At 48.2% G+C, this 19,461-nt stretch overlaps 1 protein-coding gene across 4 annotated transcripts in view; it reads right to left on the reverse strand.

The window, feature by feature from the left end:
- The window catches only part of CORO1C (coronin 1C), a 59,338-nt gene that overhangs the window by 4,047 nt on the left and 35,830 nt on the right, over nucleotides 1-19,461 (reverse strand). For all 4 annotated transcript variants that reach the window (XM_074606395.1, XM_074606396.1, XM_074606398.1 and 1 more), the window contains 5 exons: nucleotides 11,176-11,298; nucleotides 3,860-3,989; nucleotides 1,811-1,992; nucleotides 1,107-1,226; nucleotides 362-466 (listed from right to left, as the gene is read on the reverse strand). In XM_074606395.1, coding sequence (XP_074462496.1) covers nucleotides 362-466; nucleotides 1,107-1,226; nucleotides 1,811-1,992; nucleotides 3,860-3,989; nucleotides 11,176-11,298 — 660 coding nt within the window. The remainder of the gene's footprint in view (nucleotides 1-361; nucleotides 467-1,106; nucleotides 1,227-1,810; nucleotides 1,993-3,859; nucleotides 3,990-11,175; nucleotides 11,299-19,461) is intronic.

A 19,461-nucleotide genomic window follows, 5' to 3' on the forward strand; every position in this document is an offset into this window, starting at 1 on the left:
TTCCTCCCACACTAACGAACAATCATTCAGGTCAACACCAACAAAGGACGTTTTGATGATGGTATCTGACTTGCTGCAGTAAGAGCAGCTTTACCTAAGTAAATCCATCTCAAAGAAACATCCGATTACATACCAGACCCCCACAGGGCAGACTTCACAGGCTCTCTGTACGGTCCTGCAGAGCGAGGATCAAACCAATTTTGGAGCAGCCTGATTTGTCTGCAGCCCTGAGCATCGCTGCAGCGCTAACTTTTGGTTCTACCTTTCTCACTCGAGACACTCGGGGAACATTTCACAGGCATCCTTCATCTCACAGGAGTCTCCCTCTACACACCCAGTCATTCCGAAAGCTTCTCCTTACCTTGCCACACAAGTAAATAATGTTGGTATCTGGATCGTAGAATGGCAGCAGGACTCCATTGCTGGTGTCCATCTCATGAAGGGCTATTGGTTCCTCCATGTTTTTCTGGAAACAAAAAAACACCAGTGATGCTAATGAAGAATGGAAAAGCTCATGTTAAAATAAGAGCTAAACTATTAACAGTTCTTTGTAGCCAGTGAACATGCAGCGGTGTCTCCACCACCCCCGAAGGATCTGTGCGTCACAATAACAAATGCTGTCAACATTCACAAGCCTATTCATTCCCCAGGGACATTTTAATCACAAAATGCAACAAAAGCAGGACCCAAGAAAAGTCACAAAGTCAAGGGAAAGATGTGACACAGTCACATTAGCGAGTGTCTTGTGGCGAGTGTGGCGGGATTGTCGCCGTCTTGCTCTGCACGCGTAACGTACAGAACGAAGCGACCTCTGCTCTCTGCGTACACCCTCTCAGACACTGCAAACGTGCAGCTCCCAGCTTCACCGCCGCCCTTGGTAAAGCGGGGATGGATACAAGAGAACTCATTTCCTCTACTGATTGAACACCCAGCCTAAACGACGGCAATACCTTCCGGCACCGGACGCCTGCACAGGAGCAGGCAGCAGATGGAAGAGGGAACAGGCTCAAATAACGTGAGCTATGAAAGTAGTGTGTGGCTGCAGGTCTGGGCTAGTAACTCAGCAGACATTACGACAGCCAAGTAATAACGGGAGAGGAACCTACTGGATTCCAAAGAGCAAGCTGCCGTTCGCTCATGCGGCTGAAGCCAGTTGTGAAGATGTTTCCATCAGCGAGGAAAATGGCTCGCATGGGCCGGGCTCCTTCATGGGTTTTCTCTTTCTCCTGAAAGAGATTTACAGATCAGCCTCTAGCAAGGAACAGGACGCCCACCTGGCGGTGGCTCCTCTTCCAGCTGCACAGAATCCCTGGCAGGACACACTGCTCCTCCACGCAGGATGCCGACTACACGGAGCAACATCCAACTATCTTTACCTGACGCTTGAGGGAAGAAACCAATTACTAAACTACAAAAGAAGTGGTCATTCCTGGCTCATTTCAGCTTTGCCTATCAGACTCTCGCAAGGCTGAAGGAAGACTTCTTTGCAAGCTACGACACACATGCAGGCCTGCTAAATCTCCACTTCGCATACACAACTTTGGAACTGTAATTATACAGAAGGATTAGATGTGGAATTACACTCCTGCAGGTTTTAAAACCCAGCCCTAAAATCCTAGTTCAAACACTACTCTCAATAAACCCAGACAAATCTCAACCACTGCTATTCCTCCTGTAATTTTTTCCTCACTTTGAAAAACGTACCTAAACATGGTATAGACTAGGCGAAAAGGTTCTTTCTCTATACGGTCTTGCTAACTCTCTGCTGGAGTGAAACCCAGTTGCTTCTTTAACTATCACGCAAACTTACAGCAACAATTTCTTGTTTCCTGGGGTCAATAACTCGAACTTTTTTGTCTTTGGAAGCTGTACAGATTAGGCTGCCATTGCGATTCCAGCTCACATTGTAAATCATATCGACGTGCATGTCATCCAGGTTTATGAGGGCTTCACCTGTTCCCACATTCCAGATGATGATTGCATTATCACAACCTAAAAGAGAAAATAACAGCTAAAGTCACAACAACGGTGTATACAGAAGAAAAAAAAAACAGCTGTAGGGAACAAGGAATAAAATCTGTTGCAGCTCCAAAGCCTCAGCTGCTGACTCTTAAACACGCTCTGTGCACCATCACGTGCAGCCTCAGGCAGTGCATCCTCACTCAAATCCAGGCTCAGAGCGGGGACCAAGCAGCCAGAGGAGGCATGAAACTCCGCCTTTGAAAGCGGTGAGCACCTTCTCGGAGGTGCCGCAGCCGTCCCAGACAAAGGCAGTTTATGTGGGAGTGTTTGGGCACTGCTCCCACAGATGGCCACCAGCCCAGCCGAGGTGCTGCCTGCGTGCAGGGGGCAGGCAGGAGGGACAGGAGAGGTCCCCAGCAGAGAGGAAGCTGAAGGGAAAAGCAGGAGGTGGTGGCGCAGCTGAAGGAGGTCTGTGAAAGCGTGTCCTGGCCGCTGGTACTGCAGGAGCTCTGCGCAGGAGCTCTCGGGTCTCGGCTCAACTGCAGGACTACCGAGCAAGAGGTGCCAAGGGCAAAGAGGCGATGTTCTTACAACTCTACACATGAGAACGCTGGCTGGCAGCCAGTCATTGCTTCTCAGGTCAGAGAGATTTGTGGCAGAAGGGGTAAAAGTGGCACGGATGGAAAACAGGCAAGTGACAGCAGGAGAAACAGCAGAACAAAGAGAAAAAAGAATGGCAGGCAGCAAAAGCTGAGGTCAGCAGTTTCACGTGGACTACAACCATCAGGTGGGTGGTTTTGTTAAAGGACCAGACAGCAAGAAGACAAAGAATAAAGCCGAGGACAAGCAGAAAAGCAAAAGAAAGAACAGGACTGGAGGAGCAGGTAAGGGAAGGAGACACAATGTGTGACTGAGCAATTTCTCCTAAGGCTCCCAATGTAAAGAGGCAAAAGATAACAATCACTCTGAACTCCTAAGGGGCACGAAAGACATCCCAAATCAGTTTATTGTCACCGTGCAGCATCCGTTCTCCTCTGCATTTCTTAGGAGTAATCCTGGCTGGACTGGCTGGACACACAAATCTTGCTGCTTGTGAGTACAGGAGTCTAAGAGAAATCACCTTCTCCTTCTACATGTTCTCACACTGAGTTTCATCACATTAACTGCCACAAGGTCTGCCACTCCAAGCGTTTTTGGGGAAACCAGATCAAAACGGATACCTCAGAAGGCATTTATATTAAGAGAAAACACACTGCTCATCTGCCAGTCCAGCTGAAAGGACTGGCTTCTTTTATTGGGCTCTAACCTAAAGGTCACGCTATGAAAGCCTCAGACCATGCTAATGGATAATGACTTAGCCATTTAATTTCCATAATGATGGGACTGTTTTTCAGTGGTGAAAAGAATATCATTGCATAGACCTTACCAGTCAAGGAGACAATTTGGAAAATGCCGAAAATGAAAGCTTGTGGAAGGAACAGCCAAACTCTGGGACACCTTGCAGGGATCAGTGAAAAGGAGAAACAGTTGGACCTTTTATAAAAGTATATGAAAGCAGGGATGAGGAGAGTGCAGATGTAGCCATCAGCGGATGAAACCTGCAGATCAAATAAAGTCTGGAACAATTTTAATACTGTAATTCATGTCTCCAGACAATTTCTTGGTTCTCATCCCTGTCAACTGAACACAAGAAAAGGCCAAGATAAGGACGGGGCTGTGAGCCACGTGTCCCGGTGTTCCCAGGCACTGCCGTTAGTCTTGTGATTCACTGGCCCTAAGCAGCTGGGAGAGGAAAGAAGGAAAAGGGGTCAACGAGCTCTTCTCCAAAAGACTTGGGTGTGCAAGCAGAACGTGAGGGAGAGACGCTTGTTGACCCCAGAGCCCTGACGCAGCGTACCTGCACTGAGCAGCACGTTGCGTGCCGTCGGATGCCAAGCCACGATGCCGACTCTCTTGGAATGGCCTTCTAACACTACCACCGGCTCCGTCAGGGACAGGGTGAGTCCATTCTCGGGAATCTGCCACACCTGGAAAGGGGAAAGGAAAGACGGTTAGCCAAGGGCCATCCCCTCTGAAGAGCGCGTTACTCGTCTGCATCCTGCGCCATGCCACAGCAGAAGTCGGAGCTGTCACTTCTCAACACAAACAGGAAGACAGAAATGGGGAGGGAATCGTTCCCAGCCACCAATAAACCTTCGGCTGCTCTGTGCGTAACATCCTTCCTAGCTCACGCTGCCAGCACCCCTGGCTACTTACGCTGCAAACGCCCCATTAGCCCTGTGCCCAGAGATCCGTTTGTCTCAGATGCTGCCTGAGAAGGATTCAAAAAAATTTGCCTCGCAGCTCAAATTCCATCTGAACAAGCTGCTGTCTTTTCAAATCACACTTGCCCCTTCGAGGGACGATACTGCAGCTATACCGGTGCCTGCTTTTTATTCCTTCAGAAACGCCAGCAATTAAGAGTTTTCTCATTAGGTTTCGAGCCTCCTTTCAGATGCCGTTTATCTGGGGAAGAGCAGTTTAGTCCTGGCAAAGGTTAAAGCAGCCCAAGTCAGATTGCAGAAACTACCTTTGAATGCAGCAAACTGCCCGTTCGCGTCTTGCCTGCTTGGTTACACAACCCTTGTGTTGCAAGCGTCTTCAGGAAACCGCCCTCGGGAGGAGGAGCGGACCCCCAAGGATCGCAGAGCACTGGAATTCCAGCTGCGGAATCAGAGCGGGTTTACGCACCCGGAGGCGGCAGCTTCTGAAACTGGCAGGGACCAGGGGTGGGAGAGACAAAACCCGTCACCCGATTCCCCACTACAACGATTCCTGCCATTCAGCACTGGACAATCATCTTTGAACTGAATTTGACCTACATAGAGCGTATTAAAAAATTAAATAGAAAGCCCATCGGTGAGCAATTATAGCTACCTATAGATAGGTGGCAGCATTAGAACACATTTGCTTTGCCTTCTATTGTTTGCTTTTTCTGGAGGAAGAGAATAGGGCTTTCCAGACCCTGCCCACGATGCCCAAGCGAGCTGTCAGAGCCAGCAGATGGGAGCCCAGCGGATTTCGGAAGCGACGCAGACAGACATGCGTGAGGGCAACGCGGATTTTTGCGCTAATCCCAGCTCCTCCTTTCTCGCAGGGATGGCTGCTGCTTAAAGAAAACCCACCGAGATGCAAAAATTCTCAGCACGTACCAGCTCGCCTCTAAATAACCCTAAAATGATTTCACTTTTCACTAACGCAGCTCTCAGCACCGTCCCTCCCAGCACCTTCAGCATCCCAGGAAAAACGACCTGCGACGGGCACACAACCTCGGCAGAGGATTTCTCTGCAAGGGTTGAAAATCCCTTTTTTGTCTTCCTGCCTGATGGAACAGCGCTAGCAACGAGATGACATAAACCGGGGCCTTCCCCAGCAATCACGTTTTAAGAACGGGGTGGCAAACTGGAGCTGTTTGGCCTGGAGAAGGAGGCTGTCGTCCTGCTCACTTCCCGTCCCACGCCAGCTTCGCCAGCGGCTGCAGCCACAGCTCGCTCGCCGAGGACTGTGCTGAAACACAACACGCCTTGGGAACCGCAACAGATCACTTCACCTGCCCATCGCACGACACAACCGGGTTACAAAGCCGTCAATTTTTATAGAAGCAGCTCGCTCCTTGCCAGTCGGGGAGTAACAACCTGACAGTAGGAACACGTCTGCTGATGGGAGGACTTTAACATCAGTCTGCTAAAACCGGTACCTGCACTTAATGTCGTACCCGTATGCCGCTCTCTCAGATGAACCACCTCCAAAGCCCTCACAATTGTAAGCGCTGACATAATGCGGCAGAAAACAGGTATCACCCAAACCAGTAAAAGCTGGAAAGAGAATGTGAGAGCTGGGAGACCCCAGCAGGAGAGCCAGGGGCGTTAGGTGACACCAGTGCAGGGGATGCTCGACACGAGCAGCTCAGGTCCAACAGCTCTGCCTGGCAGGTGGGTGCTGGGACACAGCTGATGTGGGAATGAAAAACAGAAAAAAACCCGCCAAACCCACTTCTCCACTAGACGAAAAGGCCGTGACAGCCAAGACTGAGCTACGCAAGTCAACGTTACACCAAGGATTAAGCAGGGAGCCAGACACCTGGTTATTCCAGGGTCTTAAGAGCCTAAGGGCTCTTAAAATGGCAAGTCTTGATGAGCACAGCCATTTCTTCCCCTGAGAGAAATGGTGTGGCCGAGCGGCCTGCCCCACCTCACCCAGCCCCACTCTCTTTGCGGGGGAAGCTTTGAAAATTGAATTCATTCACAAAAAGAGCCAGAAGCATCGCAACCTCTGGTCTAAGTGTGACCTGGGGACAAGGCACGCAGGGACAGCAGCAGGGCCAGAGCAGCTTCTACGCCTGCAGCTGGAGCCAACCTCCCTCCCTGCCGAGGGGCAGCTGGAGCAAAGGGACCGGGTTCCCGAGAATCCCGTTCCTGGTTTGCGCTGTCTCAGCTGGGAACGGTGCAGGGATCCTTCTCTGCAAGATCAGCTCCACGGCAAAGGAACTTGCATGCCAAAAAACTCCAGGACCGAGTTTAAACACAAGCCAGCGAGTGCAGGGGGTGGGAGAGGAAAGGGAGGTATTAGAGGCAAAATACCAACGAAAAGGATTTTTTAAAAGCCTCTGGAGTACAGACAGATTTTTTTATTTTTTTTTCCTTGAAGGGAAAGCCCCTATAGTTTACAGCAGCTGCAGACCAGCGTAATCCTCTGCAGATTACAGAAACCATTGACCTAATAATCCTGCTTGGTATTGCAAAGAAGAAAAAAAAAAAGAAAAAGCTCGGAGTGTAAAAGGTCAGGGTACGCTCCCGAGCGACCTGGCCCCCTCATTCCTGCGCGGGGTGGGGTGTCTGTCTGCAGCGCGGGATGGAATGAGATTCATGGGGCAAACCGAGGAACTTTCACTTGGGACGCAGGACCCAGCCTGCTGAAGGTGAGGACTCGCGATGAGTGCACAAAGGAAACCTTAAAATCTTGCATGATAAATTGGATGTCAGTAGGTTTGTCAACCCTCCCACTTGTGAGGGTTTCGGGGTGTTGTTTTTCTTTTTTTTTTTTTTTTTAAAAAAGTTAACACGGCTGGTTTGTTTGCGATCGAGGAAGTGAAGTCACGTCACGGTGGTGTGTAGAGGTTTGGGTCTCAGAGGAAGAGCAGGAGGGGGGAAGGTTTTGCACAAACAGCACGTGAGAAGACAAAAAAAAAAAAAAAAAAGCAAGCTTTTTCAGCACTTTTTTTTATACCCTTTAAAGAGAATCAAAACCTGTGTCTTCTGGCTCTGCACCAACCTGCAGAGAAGATTAAGTCAATTTCTACATTTCAATATCCACATTTCATGAGGAAATAAGTTAGTCTGAGCTCTGGGTTTTATCTACATCCCCGCTCTCCTACCCCTGCAGGAAAAGGCACTTTGTCCATCCATTTTTTGTAGCTGCAAGACCTTCTCCGCAGCCGGCCGGTCCTGCTTCATCTTGTCCTGGTACCCCGTCTTAACTGTCTGCCATCAGGTTGGTGTCCCAGGTCATTGCAAGCTCTGGTTTAATTTTTAAAACAATTTGCTCAACCAAAGGAACTCTACTCTGGCCATTAGACGCAAACTCATTAGTATTCACCTTCTGATGAAGCAGATTTTTCCATATCTGAGAAAAGCCATCTGATAGCATCTACAAGCCTTTATATAACCAAACATTTTCCAGCCGCGTTAAAAAAAACAACCCTGCAGTACGTTACAGCCATCGAGCAGAATATCAAGCATGAATATTTAACTAATTCCTTATTTGTTGGCACAAGAAAATCATCCTTCAAAGAGAACACCCGAAGAGGCCACAGAAGGTATCTGCATGCCACAGGGTTGTAAAGGAAGTCTCTGGGAGCGACTTCTGCAAAAGAAGAGAGAAATTTGGCAAGAAACCAGCAAACGGGGCAGAGAGGCTACTGCCAGTACCTACACCGCATCGCTGGTCTCATTAGGGCTCTCACGCTACATCGGACATAGGAAATGGGCCACGTTCTGGAGAACTGAGAACAAGGCATAAAAAAAAGGAAATACTTACAGATTACAAGCATTTCACTGTATCTCAAGCCACTTCACGCGAGTTGTATTTGCCAGCTGACTCAAAAGGAATCTGTTGGCTTCGCGCTCAAACTGGCAAGGGCAGGAGGGGACAGAGGCCAACACGTGCCCCGAGGAATACCCGGCGTGGGACGAAGGAAGAGCGTCTGCTCCTCCACGAGCCCACGCTCCCACAGAGAAGAAAGCAGGCGCTGTTTTGGAGAGGTCCGTTCTACTTTTTCCTCCGCTGGGATCAGACAGTGATGGGCTTTATACCCACAGGCACGGCGGCTTGCACAGAGGCCGCCCGGCAAGGGGGAGCTCTCCTAAGCATTGTCCCCCACCATCTTTGTCTTCTCTACCTCCAAGTAATTTCTGAATGCGTCAGATGTGACAGCAAAATTAATGAGCGCATCACCTGAAACTGTCAGATCGCACCTGCCAAGCGCCTTTCACCAGAAAAATCTCGATGCAGCTACAAACAGTTAAACCTCTAAAGCTGTCCAAGCTACAAAGCCCAGCAGCATCAGAAAACGACGCCTTCTTTCCCAGTCCCTTATCTCCACCCTGAGCCTAACAATCTCAAATAGCATGCCTCTTCAAGGTTTTTTTACAGGCAGCTCACAGGGTATTGCCACCTTCTACAAATCTGAGGTTTTATTTTTATGAAAATGCCTCGAGCTTTTGAAAGGGCCAAGTTAACCTTCCTCGTGCAACACCAAGGCTGCAGGGAATCAGCCCTCTTCGTCCCGGAGACGTTGGTCAGAGAGCATCTCAAAGCCATGCTCTCTCCCTCAACTCGTATCTAGTTGATATCGATGAGATCTTTCGTAGCAGAGGGTAAGATCCTAAATCCTTGAGAGCCAAGGCACAGGCGGTCTTTAAAAACATACGGTATTTTTTTAAAAGCAGCCAGCACTTCTGCAGAAAGCCACGTGATTTCCTCTACCACGTCGCTTCTTCTCATTTCGCGTTGGCTAATGAAGAGCTCAGCGCTGATGAACAACCACATCTCCTTTAAAGTAACACGGGTTTATTCAGTGACAGGCTGTTCAGGAAGGACTCCAAAGCCTTTACTGAAGAAAAGCAAAGAAAACAGGATGCTAATTTACCCGTGCCAGGACAGAAAAGCAATTAGAAGTGGGAAGGCTCATTAGCTCATCCAGTTTGTTTCCAAACAGTGCAGGCCAGGGTTGCTCTTCACGCTACATACTCTAGCTCTGCCCAGCCCAGTTAACTGTCCCAGTGATCTGGGATCCATCGTTTCCAATCGGAAGTTATGTGATACTTAAGAGGAGAGGTCCCTTCCAACCCTGCCGTTCTGTGATTCTGTGAGATTCAGCTTAAGTCTTTAGCTAGTTCTCTTTGATTTCTTCATCGCTGCTGCTGGCACTCAGCTTCTCTGCATTGTAAACCTCCAGCTAACGCGTACCTAACATCTTGCAAATCAGGAGGTGCATATGCTCGTTCCTTCGAGGACTCATTTCAGCTGCTCGCTGCCTTCCGCCCAAGACGCGGTCACACCAGCAGGTACCGTACGTGAACCCAAGCGTGCAAACTCGCAGCCAGCGACACCGCCGTGTCTGTCCACGCGCGCGTTGCCTCCGGGGACGGAGGGGAAGCTCACTCACGCTTCAGTGTGTGCAGATAAGCAGCAACCACGGAGCAGACAACCTGCCGTGAACCCGCGCCCCACCGAGCTTCTTTGCAGCGAGCTGCAGGCTCGGGTTCTCGCAGACAGTTTGTGTCTATGTTAGGAGCATTTGGACAACTCGTAATTGAACAGTGTTGGTTTTTCTACATAATTCAATCCCTCTGGAGCCTCGCAACATACTTCTCATTGCACTTGGATTAGAGACTTATTTTGCCTCCAAGAAGGCAGCTATGGACCTCAGCTTCGCCTGCTCCTGTAGATGCTCATGTTTCAGAGACCGTTCCTTCTGCCTTGCAGCCCTTCTGGATCCCGGTTTCTGGAGGAACATTCCTGCATCCTTCAAAGCTTAGTCCTAGCCCAGTAGTGAACGTTACAAACACAGAAGCTTGTTGTTTTGTTTAATATTAAATATAGTACATTTTGTTAACATGCTTCAGCTTCCAAGACTGAGAGATCACAGGCAAGAGCTGTCCCAGGATAAGCCTCTTGGGATGAATCCCCTCCCAAACATTTTAACGACTAACAGAAGCAAAGGAATTTATCTGACATGATCTATAATAAGATTTCAATATAACATTCAGCCTACAGCATTTCTAAATATGGCCAAAGATCACTGAAGTTATTTGGCATTATTTCATCCTACAAGGATTTTCTTTCACTTATTCTGCTGTGTTTGCATACACGGTATTCCACATCCATCATGGAGCAAGGTCGTCTATTGTTCAGTGGGCTCTGACTGAGGTAAAATAGGTCTCAGGACCAAGGCTGGCAGGTGCAGAATTTGGATCGGTTTTTATTTATTTAAAAAAGCCCTTTTGACATCTACTCACAACCTGTAGGTACAAGAAAAAATTACAGCGTCACCCTTAAACCAAGGGCTGAAGCAATTCTGAAACCTGATGGGCTTGTTCCCTTCCAATCCCCACCTCTTCCCAACACAAACCACTGTATCCATTAGGATACTTGAGGTAAGGAACCACCTCTGTCTTCTGCAAAGCGCTACAAATCAGAACACCTCACCACTGACTGGCACCTTCTTCCCTTTCCTCTTCCCAAAGATCAGACAAATTCCAAGTGAAGGAAAAATGGAAGAGCAACTGAAGACAAAGGCAGGAAGACACAGGCCAAGTCCATTAGTTGAAGTGCCACTTCAGTGCTAACGAGATTCTTCTCAGAAGTCTGAGGTTGCACCTTCTCCAACATGACGCGAGAAGAAAGTGCCAGTTACGAGAGGCCAAATTCTGCTGTTACGCAAGTAATAAAGCTTGCTCTGCTATTTTTCCTCCAATTTTTAGCTAGGTCCTGCAGCCAAGGCAGCATCATTTCTTAAACCGAGACCAAACGCGATCTGCAGAATGCCCATGACCAGCAAGGGCTCTGCCCTCGGTGTCAGTGTAGATCTCTTCAGACATACAAGTGTCATTTGCAGCAGCATTTTGAGCGTGAAGCAAACGCTGCCCCGCAAGACAAATTAAATACACTTACCATGACGGTGCAGTCCTCAGAGCCACTGGCGATGACCTGGTCATTATGAGGACACCAGTCTATGTCCAGCACCGGTCCTGTGTGGCCACACACTGTTGGGTAGGACTTGTCAATTCTGCCTGTCTGAAGGAGGAAACAAAGAAGAGAGCTGTAGCAGACAGCCAGCACAGAGCACATCTCACACAGTGGAGGAAGATGCTTCCTAATTCTGCATTAACTCTTTGAGCATTCACAATTCCATGAAATTTGAATCATCTCATGGATCAGCAGAAGAAATGAACCAGCGACTCTTCTCCAGCACCAACTAGCTGCAAAGTCCTGACGGTGCGTGGCAAGGTTCAGAGGTTCGGCACCGAGGGCTCTGCTCCCCCTGGGATGCAGGGATGCTTTGCTGCCCGTATCTCAGCATTTGCTGTGACGCCATCCCTTGGTCCATCCCCAATGTTTCAGGAAGAAGTTTCTGCCCACCCGGTGAAGCTCTGGTTTTGTCTGTGCTTCACAACGGTAGCCAGCGACAGCTAAAGGTAACCAAGCTGAAATTTTAATTGCAGAGTGCTGCTGGTCATTGAATTTACCAAGTTTGCTTGTTTTCATCATAGAAGTATTTTGCTGTGATGGAGAGTTTTTAGGACACAGTTGTGCAGAGTAAAAGATTGTTTTCAGGAACAAATACTGCCGACGTAGACTGCCGCGGCCGCCCCTGACCTGTACCTGCCTCTCTATGACTGGAGGACAAAGGCCACCAGCACGCTGCCCAAGTCAAGCCCATTACACAGATAAACTTTCCAAGAAAACAAGCTAATGAGATGTTCCCGTTTGAACTGAGACAAACCTAGTGATGCCAACGCGGTTGTTGCAAAGAAACCAACTTTGCCAACCATTTTGCTGATGGAGCCCCTCAACAGCCTGAAGCACCTGACCCCCCCCAAACCGCTGATGCACCTAATGCCCCAGCTTCCTCCGTGTGAAAGGAAATAAAAATCACTCTAGCTCATCATCACTATCTCCCTTGGTCAAGTCTTGTACACACAAGAAGCAGTATTTAAAATACTGAAGACACACAATAGCAGCTGCAGGGTGAGCAGGAGACTCCTGCACTTCCAGGGCGAGAGCCCAGCTCCCGCTCCGGGGGGTTTTGTTTCCAGGGAATGCCGCGATGGCCTTTTCATGAGCGATGGGAGAAGTGAGACAGGAGGTCTGGGACGGGGCCATCTTCTTTCGTGCTTAAACATGCAGAAGAAATGGTTGGCATTTCACTTCCGCCATTCAGTGATAAGATTCCCCAACCTTGGAGGTGACATCTCTTAATATATGCCTCCTACCCATCTCCATGCGGAAGGCTGTTCCTATTCAACGCTGTCTTACGTACAAAGGATCGGAATAATGCTGGACACCAGCTTTTGAAGACTACTGACCTGAAGACCTCTACTAACAACAAAACAAGATACAGATCCAGACTAAGTTACAGGAACAAAACAACCACTATTTCTCAAGTGGCCAAATTTAGGTTTCAAAAAAAGAGACTTGTCTCAGTGATTCAAATCCTTTTGAATTTATTAAAAGTGAAAGTGTTGTAGATGAAAAGCCATAAACCAGACATTCAAAAATTAAAGTCTGTGTAATCCCTCTTGGATGCCACAATGTGAAATAGGATTTAAAAAATTAATACATCCAACTGACATGCATAGTCCATCTATTTTAATTTATCTAATTAAAAAAGAACCATGCAGAGCATATGCGCACGAACATATTTCAGAAGTCGCATTACAGGCTGAATACAAATATAGACCTAAATCAAAAGAAAAAATACGACTTAATACTGCAAGACGTCAGTGACTACCTGTTCTTGCTCCTGGGCAGGGCTCAGAGTAATCCTCTAAGAGGAGCCCAGGCTAATTATTTGCAGGCTGCACGAGTGCTTGTCGGTTTAGTTTAGAGTTTTTTTACAGTAATTTATTACTGGAGGGAGGAACAAAAATATTCAATTTGAACAAATTAAACCAGAAACTTCACCTTTCAGTTTTGATCACGATGAACCTGAACAGCACGAGCAGCAGCAGCCAACTGCCTGTGACAGCCGGCTGACCGCAGCGACCAGGCAACCCCACCGCCTGCTTTTGATCACCTAAAATGCAGCTCATTTTTTAAAAACAGCTATCTTGTACATCCATTAGCTCACTAATCGGCCCTGCTCCGAGGGCAGTGAGGAAAACAAGACGAGGGAGGCTCCGTGTGAGCTCCTGATGGCCGAAAGCAGAAGGGACCAGCGCAGCCATGGGCTTCCAGCTCCCCTGGGGGAGCGTGTCCCCTTCCCTCGGCAGGTGAAGCAGAAAACTAGCGTCAAGCTCCGTCTTGTCACCAAGATGAGGAATCTGAGATCAACACACAGGGGTGGCTTTTGGGGACAAGGACAGAAAACGTTTCGTGGGCCAGAGCCATCTGGATCAAGAAGAAGTTGAAGACGCACAAAGGGGAAGTTAAACCACACTGAGCAGAAATAGCTTTGCACCGTGTTACAGGTGAACAGGTGCTTATTACCTTCATCATCCAGAAAGTGGACACTTTTCCCGCCTGGATGTGGATAGTGACATACGAAAAGCATTTCTAAGAAGGGGACAGAAAGAGTAAGGATGGGGAAAATGAGATGTTATTTAGAAGCAGCATGGGAGATGCAATAACTTCAAGCAACCTCATGCGTATTGATTCACAAAAATTTACGAAGCCAAGCAAGCAGAGTACAAACAAGAGAAGGAGACGTCACACTGCCGGTAACACACCGGCTCCCCAGGGGCTGGCAGAGGAAGACAACGCCAGGGGAGATGCGCAGCCCAGCGGCACCAACTTCTGCATCTGGGCACGGCAATCCTGCCTGAGAGAACCAACCCAGCTGCTCACCAGGGTCCACAAAGGACGGCACCAAAACAGCAAAATAAGAATAAATAAGGATGCAGAGGGGCAGAATGGGTGACGCTGCTCCAAGCTGCAGTTCAGCCAGGAGAAGTCCAAGCGCTTTCAGAGAAGCCACTGACTTGTGGTCAGAGACACAAAAACACCTTTGGCAGGGCAGAGGAAACCACGGTGCTTCCCTGAACAGCTAGCAAAGAGCAAGAGCTCTCCTCGGCAACGCTTCTAGATGCACTTCATCTGCTCCACTTTAAAAAAAAAAAAAAAACAACACAAACAAACCAACACACTTTCATTAGAAAGCGTGACCCTTCAAAAGACAGTTACTCATGTCACCACCCCAGGGCGCGACCCAGCACACCTTCCCCTCAACCGCCCGGCAGGGTAAGAAATGAACTGGTTGTAACTCAGATGTGTGATTTTACCACCTCTTCTAAGCCAGTTTTGTAAATACCGTCCATGCAGGCTACGCCACAGGCTTCCTCCTCCCGGCAGCGCTCCCCTCTCCGGAGCAGGGGGACCCCTATTCCTGGCATCGTGTGGGATTAGCTGTGCACAAAACAGCTTTAAAAACAATATTTGGGGGGGGGGGGTTGCCAAAAGGGAAAGACCAGGAAACCTGCAGTAGGGTATTAAAAAAAAAAAAAAAAAAGCCAGCTTTTAAAATTACCAAATTTAATGTTTCTAAACACAACTCCTTTAAAAAGAGACGCCTCTGCCGCAAGAACCCCACGAGGTTTGCAACTTTGCTGCCAAACGGGTGCGTTTTCAGACTACCGTAATACTCCCAGGTTTGGGAAATTTATTTATTTCTTTATAAAATGTAAGCTTTTAATTAGTTAAGGATTTAAAATAAATCTCAAGTGCTGATACGCAGCTTAAAATTAACTCGGTATGACTTCAAGAAATTAAATCCTTCTCATAATCCATTACGACTCTGGTTGAGCAACACATCACAGTAACAACTTTTGAAACTCAGAGTGTATTTTACAAAAAGTTAGCCAAAAAGGTGAATTTGAGGATTAGCATTAATATGCTGGATGGCGTTGACTAGAAGCGCGCTCAATATTCAGGGTCCTTTAACAGTTGGTAAGTTGACCTTGCGAAATGAATTCATTTAGTGCTTTTATGTATCCCAGATCAGAAAAAACTGAGAGATGAGAAGAAAAAAAACAACCTGTTATTAAATCCAGAAGGGACAGATAAGCAGCACGGGAAAACCGTTCCAAAAAGTGGTAGTTTTATGAATTAATTTGACTCTCTCACAAACGCTTCTCTGCCAGAAAAGGGCAATTGCTTGCAGGAAACAAGTCATGGATTATGGTAAAAATATCGCGGAGAACAGCTGCTTCCCCCAACCCATGGTTGCGCTCACTAAGATCGCCATTTAAAATGGGGAAGTGGCATCGAGTTGCACAAGCAAAAGCAATCCCCCCACCCTTAGTTTGCAGAAGTTTGAGGAAGGAAATCAGGTCACAACTGCGAAGTTTGAAATACAAACCGACTAGTGCCTTTTCTCTGTTAAGAGAAAACGTTCCTCTTTTCTTAGCTAAACTGTGTATTTTCCTTACAACAAACTCAAGCTTCACAAAGTCCAGTCGAGTGAAGTTTCACGTGCTCCGTCCACCAAACCTCCACCTCTGGCTGCAGCAGCTGGTCAGGCAGGAGGCAGTTGGGAGAAAGTACTGCAGTAGGACGTAATGAAAGTGCATTGCTCTCTCCTGACCGTGACAAATAGACATTAGTCACCCAGCAAACCAATCAAGGCATCCATAACTAATTCGGAAGATTATGAAAAGTGTTGGTCCCAAAAAGGTCTACTGTAACGTCATGCAATAAGAGACTTTAAGGCATTCGTAACTACACACTGCTTTCGAAACGGACCACTAGAAACATTGCTTGTGCCCTCCAAATATTCCTCGGCAGCGCTCCTGTTCTCGTTTTATCACCTTGACAGCTGCAGGGCTGCGACATTACAGTAGACATTACAGGCTGCTACACAACGGAGACAAAGGTCCTTGTTCCGGAGAGCCCAGACCTAAATGGATGCAACAAAGAGGAAGGAAGACAAAGGTGGTGACAGACAGGAATCCTGCACAAAGCCAACCCTGCCCGAGCAGCGAGAGCAGGGCTTTAAAAACCACGGCACTGCAGGGCCCCGGCGCATTTGGCATCGCAGCTCAAAGCGGTTGGGAGGGTTTGGGGCGCGCGGGCGGCCGGGGGGAGCAGGCAGCCATGGCGAGGTTCCTCTCACGCCGCTGGCGAGGAGCCGCAGCAGCTGGGGGACTTCAGCGTTCACACCGGCACTTGCAGCTGGCCGGAGAACGGAAAGATAAGGGCTGGTTGCAACTGCGGGATGCTGGAAAAATGTACGTTTAGCCGAAGGATCCCTCACAACATTAGTTGCAGCAATCAGCGACTCACACGCTGCCTTTAAAAAAGGAGAAAAGCAACAGAAACAACCCCCCAAAACCCAACCTGGAATGCTAACCCCTATCACTCAGCTCCAGCATTTCAGCTAATGCCCATCCCAGTTTCTAGAGGAAAGCTCTAAACACACTTGGAAATTAAATTTCAGCCTCAGCTCACTCTTAGCAGAGGAAGCCCTTCAGGCAGAGATTCAAAACAAATTGCTGCTGCCCAGAAATGACACTACAATTAACAAGATACGGAGTCACTCTTTTGTTCTGTCCCCTAAAGTATGATTTCTGAAGCAGTTAGTAAAACGGGCGCACTACTTTTCCAACTGAAGGAAGAAACTAAACATTTAGGGTTCTGGGATAAAGTGGCAAAACCCCGCTGCAGTTCAGGGGGCGGTGGAAGAGAGCATCCATCCGGAGAGGGCTGAGCAAGGAGGCAGCGCCCGGAAAGGATCCACAGGGAATAACAGCCTCCTGTCACCCAAACACGCTCATCCCTGAGAGCTGGGAACAGACGATCCGGGACTTCCAGCATCAGCCACGGTGAAACAAACTGGGACCAGTAAAAACGCAGATGGGGAAGGAGGAGACAGAAGGAAAGTCTGGACAGAGCCCAGGGAAGACGCCGTTCTGTTCCAACCATTTCTGTTGAACTCGTTTTGTCCTTGGACATCCAAGATTTGAGTTTAGCTGGAAGTTTTAAACAGCAAAACCAGGATTTTACCCTCCATTTCAGGCCACCTGCAGCCCGGCTGTCAGTGTGCGTATGTACTGTTTGCACAGATATGTTTGTACCTACACAAACCAGTGACGTTGTGCCACACAGACAGCTCAGAAATTCGTGCTGCCGGTGGAGCAACGTTAATTTTTCATCTGAATATGAGGCAAATACACACGTTATGAGGACTCACCCCGCTCCTCACACTCCGTTTCAAGCGCTGCGTACGGACAAGGCGGCAGATGTGGAGCATGAGCAGGGCAATTTCATACTCGCTTGCAGACAAACCTATCAAGCGCAACTTCCATTTTCATTATTGGACAAGGCCTTAAAACTGCAGCAACATTTGCACAATTGACCGTTAAGACAGGGGACGGCATTTGCTGCTTGCTTTCCCAGAGAAGTGAGATTAATTAGCCACGCTGCCTGCCCTCTCTTCCCTCGTACACTAGAACCTGATGAGCCATTGCAATCAAACTGACAGTGATGAATATCTCACATTTTTTAAAGAAAAATCAGCTTAAGAGAAAAATCCAAGGTGAAATAAAAGAAGGAAATCCAAATTAGTGCCCCGCTAGGGAAGATGCAGTTATGACTCAAGCCCGTATCCCTCCTGAGTGCCACAGGCACCCCAGTTGGGCTACGGAGGGGAGGTGGGCACGTGCCGATGGCCAAGAGAGAAAGGACGTGGAAGGCAGCCGGGGAACATTTGCTCTATGCAGAGTGCACACAGGAAAAATTGGCAAGAAACCAGGTTTTAGCAGTTCCACTGGTCACAAGATGACTTGGATCTTTTAAAAACCACCAATATCTTGCTTTTTTTTTATTCAGCTGTTGCAGAGTTATCTTGAATTTTAATCTCCTCCACCCAACTTTCGAATCTACTTGGAGCTGCACGGAAGTCTGACCAAAACTTAGGGGGAAATACCCCTTCATAGTCTTCGACCTTTTAAACTCCTCTCACAGGGACCCTGCTATGAAAAAGATTTACAGCACCAGCACTGACGGGGGCTCCACAGCAGCCGAGGTCAAGACAACAGTAACTCATTTTAATTCGTACCCTTCCATCCACACTCCACCTAAAATTGCTGGAAGGCCTCAACGAACCCATCGCAGCAGTACCTCCTCATTTTATTTCACACGCAATTCAGAAAAGGATGATTTTCTTCCAGTCCTTCCTGGAGGAACGAGAATCTGGAACAGCTGATTAACAACTTACATATGCCAGGGTTGAACATTAAGGCATGTCACTTGCGGAACAACATATTCCTTCGAGAAGATCATTCCTGAGGTGTGCACTCACCCACCCACATGCTAATTGCCTCCCAGGGCACCCATCTGATCGCAGCTTCTGTAGGAATGCTGCCTATGGAAAGGCAGCGCAACAATAAGTCAGGCACACAAATGGAAAATCTAATAAGAGGTATATCCAAAGGGGACTGAAAAAGCCTCTTCTAAAGGCCTTATGTAACATGACTTTCAGCCGAAGGCATCTTTCTAGACGAACTGAAACAAAAAGGAACCCTTTGCAGCAGCTTTTTCCTTTGCGGATACAAACTGCAAAGATTTTTTCGAAGTGGGAGCAGGGGGCCGGGGGGGAACCCCTCGTATTCAGTTCTGCTGTAATGCAGACCCGGCCCCAGAACCACGCACCAAACCCAGGTATTTGCAAGTCACTTTCCTCAGCGCATCAAGAAACCCACAAAATTTTCATCTGGGCCATAAAACGGGGATCACCCATCGAGTCGGGCGAGTATATGCCCCACAACCCCTCTCCTTTGGCAGCGGAGGCAGGGAGCTCTCTGCTCTCTTGCTCCGGTCGCTGTATGAAGAGAGATGAGCACACGGAACACCGCGCAGCAGCGTTCCCTAAAAACAGTGACTACCCACCACGCTGGAGGTCAGCTCCATCTAAACCGGCAGCGCGTGCCCACCAGCAAGCCAAGGCTGAGTTTTACCCCAGGGTTCCCGCTCTCTGCACCCACTGCTTTGCCTGGGATAAGACTCCAAGAAAAAAAAAAAAAAAAAAAAATCAACTCTAAAAGCCTGCAAAGCTTCCAGTTTAATAGCGATATTCGGCACAAACGCTTTGCTCAGTACCAGCCGCCCATACGCCGGCAAGTTTTCAGTGTTTTTCCCTGGTGTGTACAGTTAATGGTGGTTAGCTCGACTCTTACCATCTCCACACCATTAATTGACATAAATTACATCTTTTTAAAAATATGCGGTTCGTTCCAACAGAGG

Source organism: Larus michahellis, chromosome 13 (assembly GCF_964199755.1).
Source record: "Larus michahellis chromosome 13, bLarMic1.1, whole genome shotgun sequence".
NCBI classification, from domain to species: domain Eukaryota; kingdom Metazoa; phylum Chordata; class Aves; order Charadriiformes; family Laridae; genus Larus; species Larus michahellis.